Source organism: Sarcophilus harrisii, chromosome 1, assembly GCF_902635505.1.
Source record: "Sarcophilus harrisii chromosome 1, mSarHar1.11, whole genome shotgun sequence".
NCBI classification, from domain to species: domain Eukaryota; kingdom Metazoa; phylum Chordata; class Mammalia; order Dasyuromorphia; family Dasyuridae; genus Sarcophilus; species Sarcophilus harrisii.
Window position 1 is genome coordinate 154,868,806 of NC_045426.1, and position 24,037 is coordinate 154,892,842.

At 35.1% G+C, this 24,037-nt stretch overlaps 1 protein-coding gene across 1 annotated transcript in view; it reads right to left on the reverse strand.

Annotated features, from left to right (window-relative positions):
• LOC100920609 (mannosylglucosyl-3-phosphoglycerate phosphatase-like) overlaps nt 1-24,037 on the reverse strand; it is a 101,415-nt gene that overhangs the window by 71,594 nt on the left and 5,784 nt on the right. The window contains exon 2 of the mRNA XM_003759397.3: nt 17,097-17,248. Within this exon, the coding sequence (XP_003759445.2) occupies nt 17,097-17,248 (152 nt within the window). The remainder of the gene's footprint in view (nt 1-17,096; nt 17,249-24,037) is intronic.

The following is a 24,037-nucleotide window of genomic DNA, read 5'->3' on the forward strand; positions in this document are numbered from 1 at the left end:
GCCATATCACTATGACTGCTGGCTTCTCAATTTCCTTTTTTTTTTTTTCATACAAAGCCAGTGTCTCTACCAGGGAATGTTATTTCTTTATACAGGTCCCTTTCTCACTCTGCTCTGGATCTGTAACCCAGAATGGAATAATGGGAGATAAAAGTTGCCAGGTTTACTTCTCTCCATTTTCAGTGACTTAGTAGAGGTTTAGTGAAGTCTTGGTGTGGGTCTAGGACTTCCTCATGCCCTCGTACAGAACCTCTCACTGGACACTGCAGCACTCTACTTAGTGTACTCCTGGCCTGATCCCGTCTGCAGTGATCGGCAAGCTGAGCTTGGACAAATGACTCACCATGACTTTTTCTTTTTTTTGCCCATCAGGATTCAGTCTGGTACATTTTTCAGAGGTATTTGGAGAAGACCTCACCATACTATTTTCTACCATCCACTACCTTGTCTCTACCCTCTCAGTCATATTTCTGTATTTGAACCCCTTGGGCCTTATGCCACCAATGGGATGACAAATCAAATGGCCTGGTCTATTACTTTTTGCTTAGTTCTTAATTTTTTCTCAAATGGGTACCATAATTCATATGTATTGATGATACTGTGTTTTTACATTGACTATTTTCATCTTTTGTCATCTTTGGCTATTTATAGGGAGAACTCTGATTTTTAGAAAGTTCATAACTAAATCTATTTCTTGCTACTTATACCTATTACTCAAAGTTTTAAACTCTGAGAATAAATTAATAATTCAAATCATTCTTTTAAGGTGTTAGCTCTTCCAATATATAAAATACTTAATAACTATTACATCAAGCCTACGTCTTATCTTAAATATCCTCCATTTTTCCAACCCATTTTATCATCATTTTCATTGTAGTTTCCCTCTAAGGATATTATCTAGTTTGTTAAATCATTAAGTTTTTTTTTTTTTTCTTAATAGAACCACAACAGCTGTAAATGTACAGGTACCAGTGAGTGACTAATTATATATGGAGAACCAGAAAAGAATATTAACAATTTGGAGCCACGTTTAAAAAAAAAAAAAAAATTTGGCTTCCCTACATGTCTAGGGGGATACGTAGCTAATTCCAATCCCATATCTTCCTAATATCCAGACTAAATTTATAATCTTTAAAGAAGAAAACCAGAAGAAAAAGGAGAAAGACATAGGTGAAAAGGCAAGGTATTTCAGGCACATGAAACATCTTCTATAAAGGCACAGAGAAAATGAAAGGGTAACATGAAGAAATGTAAGGGAAGTCAGTATTACTAGAATATAAAGTAAGAATATAGAGAAAAGTGAGATTTAAGAAGACTAAAAAGGTAGGAAGAACCCCAGTTGAAGAACTCTTTATGACAAACAAAAATATTCCTTTGACTTGGGAATTAATAAAATTTTTTTTAAAAAAACAGAATTCACTGAATTTGACCAGATTTGTGTTTTAGAAAAATCACTTCAGGAGGTAAAATCAAGATAGCAGAATTGGATAGCAAAAGCTCCTCCAAACAGATATAAAAATTTCAGCAGACCAAAATCTAGTCAGGAGGGGGGGAAAATCGCAAGTCATTTTTTCCTAAACCAATTCAGATAAACAGAGTCTGAGGTTACTAGTGATGGGCCCTAGCCAGGAACACAAGAGGAGCATTCCAGAATATGGACAGGCTACGTAACAGAATGTAACAGTTCTAGATTCAGTGCAAAGGAGTTTAGACTTGCACAGTTTAAGAACAGGTGTCAGTTGGCAGGTTTGTTGCTCATTATCAGTTCTGCATCACAGATCCAAGGTAGCTTGAGTATGGGGAACTGTGCTTGGAATGGCTTTCCAGGCTGAGGAGAAGTTGTGGGTGCTAGACTTTGCACCAAGAGAGGCAGAAGCAAGGAGCAGCTGTGTGGCTATCACCCAAGAAGCAGAGAGGAGTTTCAGTTCCAGACTGGACCAGTTCCTTCAGACTACACTAGAAGTCTGAAACCTAAAGGACAGTAAACAGGGCAGAAACATCAGACCAAAGGGGAACTTGCAGTTCTATCACTGAAGTAGCAAGGCTTTTCAGATGGCTAATGGAAACTGAATCCAATAGTAGTCAACTAAAACTTGTTAAGCCTCTGCTTTTTGCTCAGATCCACTTATATTAAAAAGGTATAGAAATCACACCAGAAAAACATTAATCAGACTTTGCCCTGGATTAGAACACTCTCTGAGCACTGAAAGCTAGCAGATCCCTAATCTGAGTTGTCTTTGAAATCTTGTAATCACATTACACTCAATACTTCAAGAAAGCAATAGGTTTTGTTCCACTATTTTTTTAGAACTTCATTATTAAATCTTCATTTAAATATGTATATTTATGCTCCCTAAATTATTACTGTAATGCAAAATGGTTTAAAAAAGACATATTTAATATTTCTGCCTTCTTATATTTACTTGCTATTTCATTGTGCCCTAAAATGTAGTCAATTTTTATAAAAATAATATCCATTGCAGACATTAAGATAGTTTTTGTAGTGAAGGAAAAGAAGGAAAAAAGAGGAAAAGAACTGAATAATTAAAAAAAGAAAAAAAGATCTCTTTCAGAAGACATCATAACTTTTTTAGCTGGAATTTCTCCAAAAATTTATTATTTTGTATTTCCCCCCTCTTGTTTATTATTTTGTTAGATTTGTCTAAACCTGAAAGAGGATCATTAATTTCTCCTACCATAATTTGAAACTGTCTTTTTGCAATTTAATTAATTCTTCCTTTATGAATTAAATGAAATAAGTTTAACATTGATAGTAGCTTATTGCTTATGGTTCCTTTAAGGACAATGCACTTTTCTTGTTTATCTTTGCATTATAAATTTTATTTCTGCTTATCTGAAAGCATTATAATATCAAAGAAACTGAGGCAGATCAAGATTGGTTTTTTTTAATCTTTAATATGGCATTTAAGCTAGTTGACCAAATGGGACTCCTGTCCAAAGCATTTGGTATGGATAAACCGAGGCATAGAACTTATATAGGGTTTTAGTTAACTAAGGTTTGCAAACAATATAAAACCTGAGAATACAATCTTAAAAGGGAAACAAAGGCAGATAAGGGGGGCAAGGACACTGGGAGGATGAACAAGCCATAATTCCAGGAGAGGATCATAACTTAATCCTGCCAGGATAGGGGTCAAGCTAAGAAGGTGGAAGACAGGAGACAATGAGGCTTGGGGCAACACTCAAAAGGAGGGGGGAATTATCCTAGCAAAGATCAAGATAATGCACCTAGAGTTTATGACACAATGGTATGTAAAGGTGGTTGGAGCTCCAAGGTTTTTCCTCAGCTCTTTTTTTAAACTCAATTCTCCCAGTCTTAATTGCAAGAAAGGAGGAATGGCCATGGCTTATTATCCAAGACTCAAACATCTAACTCCCACTTTTTTGAATTCACCTAATAAGTGATCAATTTTTCCCCTGCATCTCATTTTCATTCTGTGTATATTTTTGGGGTTTTTTTTAAGTATATTTCTTATAATCAACAGATTATATATTTTGGTTTCTCCATTCTATCATCTTTTGTTTTATGGTATTATTTAATCTTTTCAAAATTACATGGGAATTTAAATTATGAGACTTAGGTTATTTTAAATTCCATTTGGGTGTCCTTTATTTTAAAAATAAATAGATAAAAATTTTTAAAAATAAAATTTAAAAATAAATTTAAAAAATTAAATAGTAAGGAAACACATATCTAATCCTTTATTTTAAAAGTAAGGATTAGATATGTGTTTCCCTTCCTATTTTAAGTCAATACTTTGTTTCTATAAATTGAGAGATGAAGTATGGTTAAAGGATGATCAAAATTATGTTACCGAAAAAACCCTAATGAGTCAATAGATAAAAATTAATCAAAATTACAACTTTAGTCAAGCATCAGAATAAAACAATAAACCATATAAATCACCAATCTTTCTATGTTTTACTTACAAAACCCAGTAGAATGAAACAAAGAAACTGCATTCAAAATAACTTCAAAATATATAAAATATTTGGTTGTTAAATTACTATGGTACATTAAATATATATAAACACATCCATAAAACATTCTTTACTGAAAAAGGAAGGTAAATTATGGGAGACATTAATTGTTCATGGTGTGACTGTGACAATATAATTAAACAACCTAAATTATATTATACATTTAATATTATAAAATGACTAAATAGGTGGTGTTTTAGAGCAAGATAAAATAATAATGGTCTTAAATCAATAAATAATATCCATAACCAACTGAACACAATAGCTAAGTATTTGGCAAATCCCAAAACCAAAACCCCTAAGGAGGTCACACTATTTGCCAAATACTACTTAGAAACCAAGAAATCAATTTGGAAGAATTTAGATTTTGACTAGTATGTTATATTAGTGATTTTCAAAGTATAGCACAGGAACTCTTGAGAATCCCTGAGAACTTTTCAGGGGGATTTTGAGGTAAAGAGATTTTCATAATAATACTAAGAAATTTTAATTTCTAATGGCACATATCACACATAAACAAAAGCTTTTTGGGGTTCTTAATGATTATTAAGAGTATAAAAGGGGAAGTCAGGAGGACCTGAAGTCAGGAGGACCTGAGTTCAAATCTGGCCTCAGACACTTAACATTTCCTAGCTTTATTAAATAAATTATAGGAGTGGATATACAATAAATTTCACTAATGGGGAATTTCAAATTCTCTTCTCAGAGCTGGATAAATCTAACCATAACATTTTTAAAAAGAGGTTAAAGAGATTAGAAGAATATTAGAAAAGTTAGATATGATAGGCCTCTGAAGAAAACTGGATGAGAATAGAAAAGAATATATATTTTTCTTAGCTGTACATGGCACTGAACCAAAAATTGACCATGTATTAGAACGGGCTATTTAAATTTTTTCCATTCATGAGTGCTTTTTACCTGAGAACTTTTAATGCAACGTGTATATAAAATAGGTATACAAATAAAACATTTACTGATAATAAATCATAATTTTACAACCCCCACATTCAGTTATGCTATCCCATATAAAGTTGTGACCGACAATATAAGAAATTTTGTATTAAAGCATAAAAACAATTTGTCCTAGTACTGCATAAACTATGCAAAAAATAGGTGGAGTCATACCAAATTTTTATTTTTAGTTGATTATAAGATTAAGCTCCCTTTTTGAAAGAAAAAGCTACTTCTAACAACTAAGCCAAATAAAAGTAGATATGTTCTTCAGTCTAGGTTCCCTATAGATTTAGCTAATAGAATATTAAATCATTTTAGTAGCAGATAATTTAGTGTAAGATTTATATATGTATATACTATATATATTATCTTTGCATAAATAAAATAAACATGGGAGTATAAGACTATTTTTAAAGGCTAATAAGTTCTCCTTTCTGGCAGCTGTAGAAAGAAGAGTTGACTAAAGGTTATGTTTCACTTTCCAGTTTTAGTGGCTAACTTCCCTTTTTTTTTTTTTTTTTTTTTTGAGCTAGAGATTGAGCTAGTGTAATCTTCTTAAATTGGGTTTTCCTTTCTGGCAGCTAGTGGAAGGGGCTGGTAACTGCTTTCCCAGTAATAGTTCAGTCTACCAGGTTCCTTTAAAGTAAGGTTACTGGTTAAAAAATGTTACAGATTCAGCACAGAGACTTCTGAGTAATATAATTTTGATAGATTAATGTCACCAACTATACAAATCTAAGTTAAGAAAATTCAGGAGAAAGGAACTACTCAGATCATGTGCCTTGTCCAATTGAGTTTATGTTTAAAGCAAGTTTACTAAAATTTCTGTAAATTTTTTTCTCTTTTCTGTTACAAAAATAAGCTTTACAATTCACCCTTTTGTCACTAATTATTCAGGAATTAGTTGACCTGGTTTAATGGTAACTTGTTGGTTTTACTATTAAATCATATTTACTATGAAGAAATAAGTCTCCGAATTTTTCTTATTTCAAATAATTAATTTTAAAAGTTGAAAGAATCAACAACTTTAGCAAAGTTTCAGGATATAAAATAAGCTCATATAAAGTATTAGCATTTCTATATACTACCAATAAAACCCAGAAGGAATATATTAGTTAAAAAGGGGAGTGGATGGAATAATAATACTAGATGAAAGAGCTGCTTAACTCTTAGTTTTCCTTTTTTTCCTCTTAAACAGCTGTGATCTGTCAGTAAAGAAAACTTCGATACCAGCAGCTTCCACACAGCCAAAAAAATCACCAGATTGGTGCATTGGCACATTTTTGAAAAAGATCTTTTGACTGGGAAAGTCAAAACTGATTTCAATTCCCTTTCCAGAATAAATCACTTCTAATTTTATCACCATGAACTACCTCAAGACTTGACTGAAATCACTTCCTTCAATCTTGCTTTCCCTCTAATTAGAGGGTTATATCATAAAGTATTAAACTCCCAATGCCTTCCTTTATAGAAGGTAGAGTTTTGACACTTAGCTCACTTCACTTTATTTTTCTCAACACTATTTTATTTTTCCAAATAACTGTGTTAGTTCCAAAAAAAGTTTCCAACATTCATTTTTGTAAGTTTCTATGTTCTAAATATTTTCTCCCTCCTTCCCTTACCTGCTCCCTCCCACAGACATCAAGCAATCTGATATAGGTTAAACATATACAATTCTTTCCATATCTGTCATGTTGTAAAAGAAAAATCAGACCAAAAGGGTACAAGAAAGAAAAAGGGGGGGGAAAAAAACCCAATGAAAATACTATGCTTTGATTCACTTTCATAATTTTCTCTTGGTTACAGGTAGCATTTTCCATTCCAAGTCTATTAAAATTTTCTTGGGTAGAGGGCTGAAACGCTGAATCAGACAAGAAAATACTTAAGGCTACCTACTTGATGTGAGACAATAACTCTATTAGCATATATCTGGATAATGGCTCTCTTCACCATTGGTGCTTGCTGAATGTGGGTAGTGAGATAATCATAGGCAAGATTTGCTTGTAACTTGGGAGCAGATTGGTGGACTCTTAGAATGCATGTCCCCTTGGTTCTTCAAGGAAGAAGAAATAGAGGAAGATAATTGCAAACTAGTAGGAGATCAACTATATGAATATTATAGTGATAAAGGTCCTGATTCAATTTCTAAGGGAATATTCTATATATACAACATAATACAATTAGCCTTAAAGAATCTCACAAGTTTTAGGAAAAAAAAAAAAAGCTGGAAGCAGAATAGTCAAACAAGGAAGCTTGTAGAGAAAGAAGAAGAGATGGGAGAGGGTAACAGAAATATCATTGGAGAGCATGAGGAGTTAAGTGAACTTGAAAGATGTGGTGATTCTCATTCTCATAGCCCAGCTTCAACTCAGCACACAACCACCCCCATCAACTTCACCTTCCTGGGTGGAGGGAGCTGGAGGACCAGGAAGGGCAATGATATCACCAGCACCTCCCCCCCAACACTCACCCCCTCCTATGACTCAATTGCAAAAGGCACTACTTAAAGCCACAGAGGAAAGGCAGAATACAGCTGATTTGAGAATAGAAATGTATCCTGTGATTGAACACCTTAACTCTTCAGGTCAAGAAAGCAGAAGATACACTCCTTTCAATCTAGAAATTATCAAAGATCTGAAAAAGGCTTGCATTCTTTATGGGGCTACATCATCTCATGTTAAGATGTTATTACAGAATTTAGCTTTTGAAGTTTTAACCCCTAGTGATTGGAAATCTATAGCAAGGACATATATAGAATCTGGACAAAATTTGTTGTGGCTTTCTGAATATAGTGAACTCAGTAGGATACAAGCCCAAAAAAATAGGCAAACTGGAGTTCATACACCAATCACCTGTGACCAACTAACAGGTGTAGGTTCTTATGCAGAAACTTCAGCACAGATTAATTACCCCATAGCAGCATATGAGCAAATTGCTGCTTCTGGTATCAAAGCATGGGGCTTTATCCCAGGTAAACCAGACAGAGGAGAAGCCTTCACAAAAATAGAGCAAAGTCCAAATGAACCTTTTGCTGATTTTGTGGGACATCTGCAGACAGTTGTCATACAAACTATTGCTGAAAATTCAGCAACAGAAATTATGATAAGGCAACTTGCTAAAGAAAATGCTAATGAGGTTTGCAGAAGAATTATACTAGGACTACACAGGGATGCTCTTTTAGAGGAGATCATAAGACGCTGTGCCACAGTGGGCACAAATACCTTTTATACCCAGGCTATGATGCAGACTTCCCAAGATCCCAACATGGGAAGACAGGGACCCTTTGGGAAGGGACTTCCAGAGAGACTTGTCAATTCTTTCAATGTGGTAAAGTAGGCATCTGACAGCTCAGTGTTGGCATAGAGACAGAGTGAGAAAACAGGGTAGGAGAACAAGACCCAAAACCCCATGGTCAAAATGCAATAGGGGCTTCCACTGGGCATCAGAATGTAGATTGATTCAGGGAAACAAGTAGAGGGGCCCAGTCCCAAGGCCCAAAACAAAAAATACTTGGGGCATGATGGCAGCCAATGCTACACCCAGAGAGTCTTTAGAAGTTCAGTACTCAGACATGACCAATCAGCCAAGAAGCAACCTAATGGGAGAAAGGGATTACAATTGGGGAGAATAGAGTTGTATGCAGCTGGGACTACTGAGATACCCCCTGGAGAGGTGAAATCTGTTCCTCTCCAGCCTATGGATCCCTTGCCTCCAGGCACAGTAGGCTTGACCATTTCATCTCCTGAGAGTACTTACAAAACAGTGTCCAACCATACATACACTGATGTGGCAAACTAGGGAATGTATACTATTCTAGTCACTGGGACAATGTGTGACTTATCAAGCAGGAGAAATAGTAGCATCAGGTTTTCTGATACAGAATCCTAATAGACAGTCTGGTGATAGTTGCCCAGATTCTGACTCCAAGCAGCAGAATCCAGGAATATTCTGGAACCTCAGCAGTTACAGCTAACCATCCTATGCTCATCATCAATATAAATGGCATACTATTAGAAGGATTGGTAGACACAGATGCAGATTATACAGTCATTAGAGGTGCCAGCTGGCCCAGTCACTGGTCAAAGATTAAGGCAGACACCTACATGTCTGGCGTAGGAAGAGCAATAGCAGCTGAAGTTAGTGCTGCCCCTTTGAGGTGGACATTTGAAGGTGAAACAGGAGTTTTTACTAGTTGAAAAAGCCTCATCAATCTGTGGGGAAAAGACATCTTACAACAGTTAGGATTACAGATGAGTACTTCTTGTTTTTTAGGCAGGGCTGCTGTTGAAGGCCTGCCAACATTCTCACCTGTTCCCATTCAATGGAAAACAGACACACCAAGGCAGACAGTACAATGGCCCTTAGCTAGTGATAAAATTCAGGCCTTATTAGATATAATACAGGAGCAACTTGACCAAGGACACAACACCTTCTCTAAGTCCTTGGGTTTCCCCTGTATTTGTTGTAAGAAAGAAATCTGGAAAATGGAGGATGTTGGTTGACTGATTTAAGAAAAGTAAATGAACAGATGGAAGGAACTTTAAGCCTAGACTTCCATCGCCTACTCAATTGCCTAGAGAATGGCTTCTTTGGGTTATAGACATTAAGAACTGTTTCTATTCTATACCTCTAGATAAGGAGGATATGAAAATATTTGCCTTTTCAGTGCCCAGTGTTAACTTAGCTGAGCCTTATAAAAGATATAAATGGACAATCTTGCCACAGGGAATGAAAAATAGCCCCACTATGTATCAAATTTATGTTGCTGCTGCTCTTACTCCAGTAAGAAAAGCATTTCCAAAAGTTATGTTATTGCATTATATTAATGATATCTTGGGGTGTGTACCTGAGAAGCAAATGTTAGAAGCATGTCTACAAAAGACCACAGAAACACCAAGGAACTACAAAAAAACTACAAATAGCTCCAGAAAAAATTCAAAGACATGCTCCTTTTCAATATTTAGGATATGAAGTATGCCCTAAGGTGCTTACAGTACAAAAACTTTCCTTAAGAACAGAGAAGCTAAACACCTTAAATGACTTTCAGAAATTGATAGGAGATATCCAATGGATGTATCCAGTATTAGGCTTGACTACCTATCACTTGTAACCATTATATGACATTTTAAGGAGAGACAGTGCTTGTAGCTTCCAATATATATCAGTTCTTTAAGGAACTTCAAAAGCAAGTGACAAAGCATCCAGATAAGATTTATATCTTGCATGTCCACTCGCATAGTGGACTTCAGGTCCTATTTTTTATGGTAATTCAAAGGCAGATAGCCTTCTAACCATGTTGGCCAATACTCCTTTATTTCAGATAGCCCAAGAATCTCATTCTAAATATCATCAGACTGTTTAAGCTTTACATTTGCAATTTGGGATAACAAAAGAGGAAGCTAGGAGTATAGTAAAAAGTCTATACAGCTTGCCTACCTTTCCATGCTCCTATGCTCCCTCCAGGAAAGAACTCTCGTGGTTTGAGACCCAATGAAATTTGGCAAATGGATGTGACTCATTATAAATCTTTTGGTCGTCTGTCTTTTATCCATGTTGTAGTAGACACCTTTTCAGGTTTCACTTTTCCAATACCAGCAGCAAAATAGACAGCCTGAGTGGTCACTGAATTCCTTATCCAAGCATTTGCAATTATGGGTGTGCCACAAGCAATAAAAACAGATAATGGACCTGCATATACTTCTAAACATTTTGCACACTTTTGTGCACAGTATAAGATTTCACACACCACTAGCATACCTTTTAATCCTCAAGGACAGACAATAGTAGAGAGGAGAAACAAACATTAACACACTCCTCCAAAAACAAAAGAAAGGGGGAGCCACAGGTAACAGAGAGAACTTCTAAATCTAGCTCTTTATACTATTAACTTCTTGAATTTTGACAAAGATGCACTGGCTGTGGCAGACAGGCTTTATAACCCACCGGAAGGGCAGTGTCCAGTGCAAGCAGCTCCACTATCTTTAGATAACTGCCAGCTAATGTGGAGAGATCCAGACAGTGATGAATGGAAGGGACTAGATAGGTTAACTATTTGGGGGAAGGAGAAAAATTTGGAACACTAGGTTTTGCAGGGGGTGAGTGCTGAAAGCTATCTTTGCATGTATTTTAAAAATAAAAAGCGATTATTAAAAATTTTTTTAAAGAAAGCTAGAGATCTGGAGAGAAAGACTTGGAGAAAAGCAGAACTGGGATGGCCAAACAAGGCTACAGATGGAGGAGGAATCAGATGGGTGCCAACAAGCCCTATTTGCCTTGCAGAGAGATGGAGAGAGATGGAGAAGACCCTTGAAACAAAGGAGAAGACCCAAGAAACAAAGGGTGGTTCCATCACTGATTGTGCCCACTGAAAGAACTGGCAGTTATGGCAACTGATTCATGGGCATCAAAAATTGTTAATAAGACTGATGCAGTCTTCAAAACTCTCAGGAATCACTGGAATCCCTGAGACATGAGACTATTGCAGGACTTCAAAAACTTGCAAGAATCATTGGATTCCCTGACACATGAAATAATGGACAATAGATTGGTTTTGGACTATCTCTTGGCTGCTAAGGGAGGCATATGTGTGATTGTTATTTGCATACCTGTTATGGGCCAGAACTCTGAACTTGAAACAACGATTCTTATAAAGTACTAAGTAAATGGAATTGATGATACAATGGTTATCTAGTTTAGCATGGTGATTAGTAGTTCTCTAAGTTCAGTATGATTGATTTAATCTTACAACAAATAATGGTTTCCTAGTGATATAATAATTGGTTTAAACTCAATGTAGAGCATATAAGCTGGGAGCCTCAGCTAGGTTCATTCAGAGGCAGAGAAGACAACAGAAGTGGAGGCGGGAGCTTAAGCTCTCAGAGAGGAGGAGAGAGAAATTCAATTCCATCTTTGGTCAGGCTCCTGGTAGCAGGCTCTCCTCCTTCATTTTCTTCACTGAAACCAAGACTCCAGAAGGCCTTTAAAAAAACTAGCCAAGCCCCAAGTGAAGGAGATAGGACTTTGAAAGAGATAATAAAGGATTTGGACTTTAACACCTGGCTATTTTTATAGTGATTACACAACTGAAAAGAAGGCTGCCCCAAGGACCTCCAGAAAACCAAAGAGAACTTCATTTATACCCTCCTTCTAGGACTACTGGAAATCTTTTACAATACCATGTTGATTCATATTGTTTGTTATATCACTACTTGCATGTACAATTCTTGTTTGTTACATCACATTGAGCCTGCACCAGTTGTGGGGAGAGTCATCCCTAGTAGCCTGTGCGTTATTGCTATGTGCTTGTGTACTATCTCCCATGCTGATGGGTTTGTGCATACCTGTTTCTAGTAAGACCCTTCAGCCCAGAAACCTGCTAACAATATCTGACTTGATTCCCCACTTCCCTTTGGTGTTTTTCATCTCTCTTCCTGAGAAGTCAGGGATGGTGTGACCACCTGTGTTCTAAAACAAAAGAAAGCAGGAGATGTAGAGGGCTGAAACTCTGACTCAGACAAGAGCACTTAAGGCTACCTATTTGATATGAGACAATGGCTCTATTAGCATATATTTGAATAATGGCTCTCCTCGCCATTGGTGCTTGCTGAATGTTTGCTAAGAGGTAATCGTAGGCAAGGACTGGAGAGTGGAGGCAGAGTCAAAAGGACTTGGTGGCATGAGGAGGAGGAGAGAGGCTGGTGACTCTGGACTCCAGAATCCAGGAGAGATCTTTGACAAGCCTCGTGGCAGCTTGTGTTCTTTACTTCTCCCCCTAAAGACCAAGAACTTTAATTTATCCTGACTCTGGCTGACTTTGACACCCTCCTGGGAGGTAGCCTGTACTTTACAGTTTACCATATTGCTTATAAGGACTAAATCTATCATAATTCACCATCATATAATCTTGTTGCTCTGTACAATGTTTTCTTGGTTCTGCTTAAGTAGAGGAGCTCTGAAACACACACACACACACACGCACATGCACACATGCACACACACACTCTCTCTCTCTCTCTCTCACTCTCGGACTTTGGGGGGGAACACTTGAGAAACTCCCTCAGAGAAGCTCTCCCCTGAGAGACCCATCCCAGGGATCAAGATAAAGTGGTTTCATTCTGTCATCTGGGTGGGACTAGTTGAGTCCAGGACCACTCCTACTTACCAGGAGCTGGAGATCTAGATAATGACCTCTACTGAGTTGAAGATTAGTCCAGGGACACTCATTCAATTGGAAGATTCTCTATTCTGATTTCAACTCAAATTGCTCCCAGCCCCCACCAAGAACTACCCATATAACATGCTTCCTTCATCTCAATTTCTTGCAGAGGACCTAATCATGCCAAGGAACCTCTCTCTCCCTTTGGCATAGCTGCGACCCTCTGCCTGCTAAAACAAAATTCTCTTTTCAGTGTTACTCCCTCTTTATCTCTCTCACCTATTTCCCTATTTTCCCTTATCCCTCTTTACCTCTCTGTTGGGATTTTTCTCCTAGACCTTTACTTCTCTGTCGAGACCTTGCCACTAAGAAAGTCAGCCTGTAAAGCTGAGTTCCCAGTGCCAATAAACTTCTTTTGCCAGTTTAACTTTTCAAGTTCATAAATTCATTTACAAAGGACCTGCACTGACCAGAAGGGGGTTCCCACAACTCTATGCCCTGTACCAAACCTCATCATATTCACTTCACTCAGTATCAGTTCATGTGAGTCTTTCCAAGCTTTTCTGAAATCAGCCTGCTGATCATTTCTTATGGAACAATAATATTCCATTACATTCATATACCATAACTTAATTAGCCACTCCACAATTAAAAGGCATCTTCTCAAATTTCAATTCCTTGCTATCACAAAAAAGGCTGTTACAAGCATTTTTGCACACATAGGTGATTTTTGTTCTTTTATGACTTCTTTGAGATACAGACCCAGTAGAGACACCTGCTGGATCAAAAGGTATGCATGGTTAGATAATCCTTTGGACATTAGTTCCAAATTGTTCTCCAAAATGGCTGGATCTGTTCACAATTCCACCAACAATGCATTAGTGTCCCAGTTTTCCCACATCCCCTCCAACATTCGTCATTATCTTTTCCTATCATCTTAGCCAATCTGATAGGTATGAAGTAGTACCTTGGAGTTATCTTAATTTGCATTTCTCTAATCAATAGTGATTTAGATCAGCTCATTCCATTTTGCATCTGCTGCTCTGCCTAGTTTCATCTCCACAGAATAAGATACCTCCTGGTCTCCCTAAACCCTTTTCATTCTTCTTTAATGTTCTATTTCCCGCTTTAGAATTCAAATTCCTTGAGGGCAAGACTATCTTTCACTAATTATATCCCCAGGGCTTAATAGATGCCTAGCATATATTAATTGAATTGAATTGGACTAGAAAAGAACAGAACAAAAATGGCAAACAGGAAATTGAAATTCAAGATAATAGTAACAGAGAACCCAGCTGCCCTGCATAAGTCCAGTCTCCTTGTCCAAATAAAACTATACAAGAGAAATAAAAGATATGACTGCTAAACCACTGAGCTTTAAAAATTGAGGGAGAGGAGCAGCTAGGTGGCACAGTGGATAGAGCATTAATCCTGAAGTCAGGAGGACCTGAGTTCAAATCTGGTCTTGGACATTTAACATTTCCTAGCTGTTGACCCTGGACACATCACTTAACCCCAATTGCCTCAGGGGGAAAAAAAAATTGAGGGAGAAGAGAAACATTATAGGATTATAAAAGGAAAAATGTTATCTCAATTTTCAAGAAATGAAAAAGAATAAAGTAAAAAAAAATTACATACTAGTATTCCAAATACAGATTTTTAGCAAAATTCTAGAATGTATTACTCAAGGGATAGTTAGGGAACACAAGAAAATAGTGATATCAAAACCAAAACAAAACTAAACTAAAACCCACAATAGCTTCCACAAAAATTAGTCAAAATAAACTACATTTAAGTCAGGGTCAGGGTCAGTGCAATTATGCAAGTTACTATTAACCTGGAAGATCAGTAAAATGTTATACATATTATTTACCTAAATTATGATTTTTTAAATTTTTCAGTAAAATTTTACACAATTTTATTTTCAGTTCTGAATTCTCTCCTTCCTATTTTCACTTCCCCCATTGAGAAAAAAATTCCAAATATAATTAAGCAAAATAAATTCCCACAGTAGCCATGTATATGTATATGCACTCACTTATATGCATAGATATACACAGATAGATAGACTTGGATATAGATATAGATTTGTATACTTAGTTTATACACTGTGTCCATCACTTTTTCCATCTGGAGGTAGAGAGCATGTTTTATCATGAATCCTCTGGAACTGCAGTTGGTCATTATGTTAATCGGTATTCCTAAATCTTACAAAGTATCTTTACAACAGTGTTGTCATTGAGTTAGTTGTTCTCCTGGTTCTTCCATCACTTTGTATCACTGCATACAAGTATTCCTCTCTTTTCCTGAAATGATTCCCTTCATCATTTCTTACAGCAAAATTGTATTTTATCATACTCATATAACACACAGCCATTCCTAAACTGAAGGATACTTCAGTTTCAAATTCTTTGCCACCATAAAAAAGAGCTGTTATAAATATTCCTGTATTTATGCATCCTCTTTTTTTTTAAATTTCTTTGAAGGACAGACTTAAGAATAATAGTCAAAGGATATGTATGATTCAATTTGAGAGCATAGTTCCAAACTGCTTTACCAAAGCATTTAATAGTCAACTAGCACTTATTATGTGCCCTTAGGCATTATACTAAGTTATCCTGACAGGGAAAAAAATGGAGAAATTTAGATTGAACACTGGCAGAATCAGATGGATATAAACCTAGTATATACAGCCATACCCAAATAATCTAATGGTTTAATGCCAACCTGGAAGGTGATCTCTAGTGAAAAATTCAGGAATTCTATAAACTTGGACTTGTACTATTAAACATTTTTATCACTTACTTAAATAAAAGTGTGATGACCGCGCTAGCACCTAGGACACTTCAGAATCAGCCGGAGTCAGGACAAGCAAAACTCCTTAGTCTTTATTCCTGGTCTTTGGATGCAGGATTGAACAGGATGGAAGCAGAATCTTCACAACCACCTTCTCCCTCATCTACAGCCAAAGTGACTCTGGCTAGTCTTACTCCATCCCCTAGTCCCTTCTACAATCCTCTGGATACACCAATCATTGAACCAGCACAAGATAGTGGGAAGGATCATTTTCCAAGCATATGCCCATAGAGTATATTGTCCAATCAGTAATTAGCCATAAGTGCTTGAACCGACCTCAGTGCAATTACTCAAGAGTTTCAGCCCTCTACATAAAAACATAGATGACAGGCTTATCAAATTTACAACTAACCCCAAAGGGTAAGCTTACACTCTAAGTGACACACGATAATGTTACAAAGGACAACTAATGTGGGACAAGAGCTGTATATCCCAAAATGACTATAATGTAGAAACAAAAAGAATCAATAAAAGATACTGTTTTTAAAGACAGAAAGAAAAATCTTAAATGCTGGTATGTTATATTGACAGAATTTCCTATCTATATATTTAGAAATCCTGTCAAAAAAAGAAAAGAAATGAAATGAGAATACATTGGCATCATTCGTTCTTAATAAGTCCAAAGTATTTTCAAATATTTGAAAAATGGTCACATGAAGCCTCTTTTATCTGCTTGGTCAACCACAGAAAATAAAATTAGTGTTATTGGATAAAAGTGACAGGAAAGGAGATTTCAGGTCAATATATATATTTTTTAATTCAGATAACAAAAATTTTCCAGTCACAAAATAGGATGATATGAATGATAGGGAGGTTTTTAGAAAACAGCTAGCAGATCATTTATTGGGGATAGTCATATGTCAAGATATAATTTGGTTCAAATTAGTTCTATATTACACAAAATGATAGCTGCCCCTTAATTCTATATAATTAGCTTACACAACACCTTTGTTCCAATAATTTAAAAACATAAGAACAGCATAATATTTAAATTAAGAAAATAAGATACCACCTATTATTACTCACATAGGATTGATGATACTTTCATCCCTTTACAATAGAAATAAACTAAAAATGTTGCTACATAAAGTATATTATGAATTTCACTGGAAAAGTTACATTTACTTACCAAATACAGCAAACTGTACTCCCAATTCATTTAAAATAGGAATCATGTGTTTTCCTTTTGTTACTGTACTTAATACTGAAGGATTTAAGCAGTCTCCACTAAAAATTAAAAGTGGATTCAGGAAACTGAACTTTTTCACAGCTGTTGCAAATCTATGAGAAACAGAATTTTTCATAATTTTATTAGAGAGATGTCCTTTTTAAATGGAAAAGTAAGTTAACATGAAAGAAATATTTACTAATGTAAAATAATAAATTTTAAATAAAATATTTTATTTAAATAATAACTAAGGCATTAAAAAAAAGCTAAATATTTTTTCTACAAAGTGATTACATTATTTTGTTTTGTTTTGAGAAAACCCAAATACCTTCCAAATGCGAGTCTGTTTCTTAGATGTTGCATTTGTTTTTTTTTTTAAGGACAAACTGCTAAACAATATAAAATATTCAAGGATCTGAAAAACTGACTAAAAACTAAACTTCTACTAAGTCAACATTTTCCTTTCATGATTTAAATTGAAAGACAATATTTTTACAATGATGTAAAACTCTCTAACAAAAATACTTTGGATAAAGCAGTAATACTCATAATATATTTGTATGTATTCACTTTACATTCATGTTATATATACACATAGTATGTAAAATATATATATATTTATCTGTCTGTGTAGATGTGCTGTGTTTATTTGTGATTTCCTCAATTAGAATGTAATTCATATTCCTTTTACGGGTAGGGATTATTTGATTCTTTGTATTTATATCCCTAGTGTCTAGTCACTAGACATAGTGTCTGGCACATAATAAGTGCTTAATAAATGCTTATTGATTAGTATTAAGTACAAATAATATACTGAAACTTAAAATACATTAAAAATTAATGCTCCCCTGGGCACAACTCCACAGCAGAAGGAAATGTGTTTTATATTCTATTTGTCTAAATTTAATCAATTACTTGGCACTGAATAAAAAATCCAGCCATTTATACCTCCTGTCCCTTCTCTTTATGACATAGGTTTTTAAGCATTTTATATAATGGAATTCTTTTGGCAGTTTGTTGAAATTTTATAGATCTCTTATCAAAATAATGTTTCTAGTAAAATGAAATACATAGGATTATAAAGGAAACAAATTATAATGAAATTAGCTATCAAATTATTAAAATAACAAGATCATGAACTACAGGGTAAGAACTCTTACTTTAGGGCTTTACCCAAACATATAAATGAGTCTTTACTACTTTTTTACTTAAAAGCATTCTTTCAATTGTTTCATTTCTTTTATTTATTTTGGGGAGTTAAGGTTTTTTTTAATAGGCATACATATTTATATAATTACCTTGCTGCATAAGAAAAATCAGATCAAAAAGGAAAAAGAAATGAGAAAGAAAATAAAATTCAAGCAAATAACAACAAAAGAAGTGAAAATGCTATGTTGTGATCCAGACTCACTTCCCATTGTCCTCTCTCTGGGTATAGATGGCTCTCATCATCATAAGATCATTGGAACTGGCCTGAATCATCTCATTGTTGAGAAGAGCCACGTCCATCAGAATTGATTATCATATAGTCTTGCTGTTGCTGTATACAATGATCTTCTGGTTCTTCTCATTTCACTTAGCATCAGTTCATGTTAGTCTCTCCAGACCTCTCTGAAATCATCTTGCTGATCATTTCTTAGAAAACATTAATATTCCATAACATTCATATATCATAACTTATTCATTCTTTAACTAATGGGCATCCACTCAGTTTCCAGATTCTTGCCACTAAAAAAGGGCTGCCACAAACATTTTTGCACTTAGGGTTCCTTTCCCTCCTTTAAGATCTCTTTGGGATATAAGCTCAGTGTTTCTACTAGATGAAAGGGAATACAGTTTGATAACTCTTTGAACATAGTTCCAAATAGTCTCCAATGGTTGGATCCATTCACAGTTCCAACAACAACATATCAGTGTTCCAGCTTTCTCCTATCCCCTCCAACATTTGTCATTATCTTTTCCTGTCATTTTAGCCAATCTAAAAGGTGTGTAATAATCTTAAATCATCTTAATTTGCATTTCTCTGATCAATAGTGATTTAGAGCACCTTTTCAAATACCTAGAAATGGTTTCAATTTCTTCATCTGAAAATTGTCTGTTCATATCTTTTGACCATTTATCAACTGGAGAATGACCTGAATTCTTATAAATGTGAGTCAATTCTCTATATATTTTAGAAATGAGGCCTTTATCAGAACCCTTGAATGTAAAAATATTTTCCTAATTTATTGCTTCCCTTCCAATCTTGTCTGCATTAGCTTTGTTTGCACAAAAAAAAAAAAAATTTAGCTTAATACAATCAGAATTATCTATTCTTTTTTCAATAATGAGTTCCAGTTCTTCTTTGGTCACAATTTCTTTCCTTCTTCACAGATCTGAGAGGTAAACTATCCTATGTTCTTCTAATTTGCTTATATCACTCTTTATGTCTAAATAATAATCCATTTTGACCTTATCTTGGTATATGGTGTTAGGTGTGGATCTAATTTAGCTATCTATCATTTTAGACAGCTAAATTATTCATAGAATTCAGGGATCTTAGAAATCACATAGTCTAATCGAACTGGTATCCATTATTGGCATTTTAATCCTCATATTCAATGAAAGAATTCTCATTAATATGAGAATTAACACAACAGAATCCTGTTGTGATACAGGAGCTACTTGCCAGTGGCTACTGGAGGTCTAACTCAGACCTTTAGAAAGGATTTCTTCATGTGAAAGGATGATGATGATACAAGGAGACTGAGAGGCAGCTGCATTTTCCGACCTCTCTCCTCTTCCCTCTGCCTCCAATTCATTTCATTCCCAATCCACAAGGAACATCTATGTTAGTAAAGGTCACTTTGAAACTACTTCAAGTGTTATGGAGAATTTACCTGCCCCGTCACTTAGTCATGATCCTTAACAATTTTCTCTGTCAGTACAGATTACAACCCATCCATACCTTCCTATTCTGTGCAATTTTTCTCTCAAGAAGTCTAAACTTGTGCTAGAGACCTCTTTGTAGTTCTTTTTAAATTTCATGAATACTAATTGTGTATTTATGGCCTGATATATATATATATGTGTGTGTGTGTGTGTGTGTGTGTGTGTATACATATATCTGTGTGTGTATATATATGTATATGTACATATATATCAAGAGATCCAATCACATATTTTCTCAATGATGTTCCTTACCCCATTTCTTAAGCATGAATGCCACTAATAGTTATGACTGAAGAAGTCTACCCCAGTATCTCCATTATACTTTGAATTACTTGCAATCTCATAGACTGCCTAACTTGGCCTCTTTGCAAGTAAAAGAGAACTAGTCATTCAATTGTGTTCCCCTAAGCTGTCTATATCCTGAAAGGACTCTACCCTGAGGAGTTAATTGATAAGATGATAAAACTATCTTAATTCATTCCTCAATGATTAACAAACTCCCATGCTCTAAAATCCTCTGAGTGATCCAGAATACTATCATTATCCAATAACTTCTTTTTGTGAGTATCTCCCCAAACCGGTCCCTACAATGTCACACTCCCACACCTTCTGATGTGCTCTCTGGAATGCTTTATCTGTAGGCAACCAAATTGCTTTCATTTGGAATCTTTTCATTTCCCACTTCTTCTATCTTCTAGATCTCATAGAGATCTGGATTCCTTCCCAAAAGAAAACTTTCCTGGTTATCCTTTACAGCAGTACTTGAACTTTCACTCATTCCCTTCATTCAATGGTTGAGGTGGGAAGTTAGAATATTATCTCACTACCAAGCTCATCCTTTACCACTATCACTCAATAATCTCTCCTTTGAGCTTCACACAATCCATATCTACCATCCAATTAAAATTCTAGTAGTTGCTGCCTATCAATTTTTTTTCCCTCAATGACTTCAGTGCTAGACTGATAGTCTTTCTTATCTCTTCAAATTCTATCCTCATATTAGGGGAAATTCAACATACATTCTAACAGTTCCTAAAACATTCTAACCTCATAGTTTCTCAACATACTCATTTTACATGACTTAATCCTTTCTCTCTATCTCAGCTATAGACACACACACACACACACACACACACACACACACACAGAGATCATATCCTTGATTTTGCCATCATCCACAAATACACCCCTCCCTTTCATATTTATGAACTCTGAAATTTCCTTATCTAATCAAAATTAACTGTTTTAATTTCATTTCTCCATCTGCTTTACAACCTCAGGTTTTACTCTTTGTCCTTATCATAACCTCCAATACCTCAATTCTTCAGTTCTCAACTTATCATTCCCATCACTAGCTACTCTCCTACCTTCCCTATCTTGAATCCTTAATAAACCAGTTCAATTTTTATACTTTAGAACTCTCTTAAGTCTCCTGACATGTTATATGATCACCAATCTTGCCCTACCAAAGTGAGACACGCTAGGTGATGCAGTATATAAATGCCTGGAGTTAGGAAGACCCGAGTTCAAATCCAGACTCAGACATTTACCAAATGTAAGCTTGAGCAAATCACTTAATCTATTTGTTTCTGTTTCCTTAACTATAAAATAGGGATAATAGTAATACTTACTTAGAAGGATTATGTAGAAGATCAAATGAGATAATATTTGTAAAGCATTTAGCACAATTACTGGCACATACTATGTGGTAAATAAACGCTTATTCTGTTCCTTTCTCAAAACATTAGTCCTGTATTACTTTCATCATTTACTTCTTTTGCTTCTATTCACATACTTTTGAATAGAGGTAAAGAAAACTTCAAAACAAAAACTGGACAGTAATGCATTATTGGTGGAGTTCTGAATTGATCCAACTATTCTGGAAAGCAATTTGGAACTATACCCAAAGGGCTATCAAATTGTGCATACTTCTTGATCCAGCAGTGTCACTACCAGGTCTGTATTGCAAGGAAATCATAAAGGAGGGAAATGTGCAAAAAAATGTTTGCAGCAACTCTTTTCGTGATGGCAAGGAATTGGAACTTGAGAGGATGCCTGTATGGAGAATGGCTAAGTTATGCTATATGAATATAATGGAATATTATTGTTCTATAAGAAATGATGTGCAGGCTGATTTCAGAAAAACCTGGAAATATTTACATGAACTGATGCTGAGTGAAGTGAGCAGAATCAAAAGAACATTGTACACAGCAAGAGCAAGATTATATGATGATCAACTATGATAGATTTAGCTCTTCTCAGCAATAGTGAAGTAAGGTTTGGTTCCAAATTTCAAAGATTGAATATGGATTGAAGTATGCTATTTTCATCTTTTTTATTTGCTTGATTTTTCTTTCTTGTGGTTTTTCCCTTTTGTTCTGATTTTTCTTTCTTGTGGTTTTTCCTTTTTGTTCTGATTTTTCTTTCACAATATAATTAATATGAAGATATGATTAATGTGACTATCATATCAGATTGCTTGCTGTCTTGGAGAGGAAAAAGGCAAGGGAGGAAGAGAGAAAGAATATGGAACTCAAAATCTTAGAGAAATGAATGTTGAAAACCATTTTTACACATAATTTGAAAAATAAAATACTATTGAGAAAAGAAAAAAAAAAAAAAAGAACACCCCAAACCAAAAATTTAAGTTATATAACATAAACTGGATCCTCACTGCAGCAAGATAATACTTTTGAATAAACATCCTTAACTGATTTACTATCACTTTTACCATAGTAGCTTCTCCAGATCTTTTCATCCCTTCTCAAATCTCCTATACCTATCCCTCTCCAACTACCCTGTCAGACTGGAATAGAAAAAAACTGAGCTCTCTTTTCTGCCCTTCTCCTTAACATCACCTAGCTGCCTGCTATATCATCTTCTTTCCCAGTGTCTCACATAAAGAGGTATTACTTTTCCTTGCCAAGGCAATCCTCTCTATAAGCACAAGTTGTTTCAGCAGATTGCCCTTTTTATCTTCCCATGGTCTAATTACTTGTCATCTATATTAATCATCTCCTATATCTCTGGATGTATTCCTACATATATAAATATGGCCACATCTGCCTCTTCCTCAGAAATTTTCTCTTGATCTATCCATCTCTATTAGCTATTTTATATCTGTTTTGTGGCTAACATGTTTGAGAAGGCCACCTATAATTAAAGCTTTAACTTCTTTCTCTCTCATTCACTCGCTTAACTTTCTATAGTATAGTTCCCAACCTCATCATGCAACTAGAATTCATAAATTAATTACATTTTGGTTTCTGGCATGGATTTCTGTCAGAAAACAGCTTATAATCATGAAATTTCAAAAATGCAATCTACTCTTTTTTTCTACTCAATTTTGAATCCAACTCATTGTTGTTCTTATGCTTATACATACCACTGGTACGATAGCTCAGTGAACTGGCCACTGAAAAGTTTATGCCAATCTCAATAATACACATTTTTAATCCAATTTTTTTTCTATTTTGATGGTTAAGTTGATGTTTTCTGAGAATTATGGATTGCACTGAAGTAATATGCTGCTGAAATCATTTATTATGTAAGATGAAATTGTATTGGGTCCAAGTATGCATACAAGGAAGTATAAGACAACCTCTTCATAACAAGGATATCATAATACAGTCAGAGAGACAACAAACTAAAGCAATAGATAACATATTATGATAAATGAAAATGACAATAAATATGAGAAGTTTTTTTAAAAGTAAAATCAATTCCAGTTAGAATTATTAGAAAAGTTTTACTCAAAGAAGAGCTGTACCTTTAAAGAATGCATATGATTTGTATAAATAAAGAGAAAGGAGGCCACGGGCAAAAGTCTGGAGGCAGGAAAGGGTAAGTTATATTCACAAGGCAATAAGTTGTTATGTTTAGAAAATAATATTCATAAGGAATAGTAAGAAGCTTGAAAAAGACTGTGGAAATAACTAAGATACCAGTAGTACCTTAGCAGAAGGAACTGT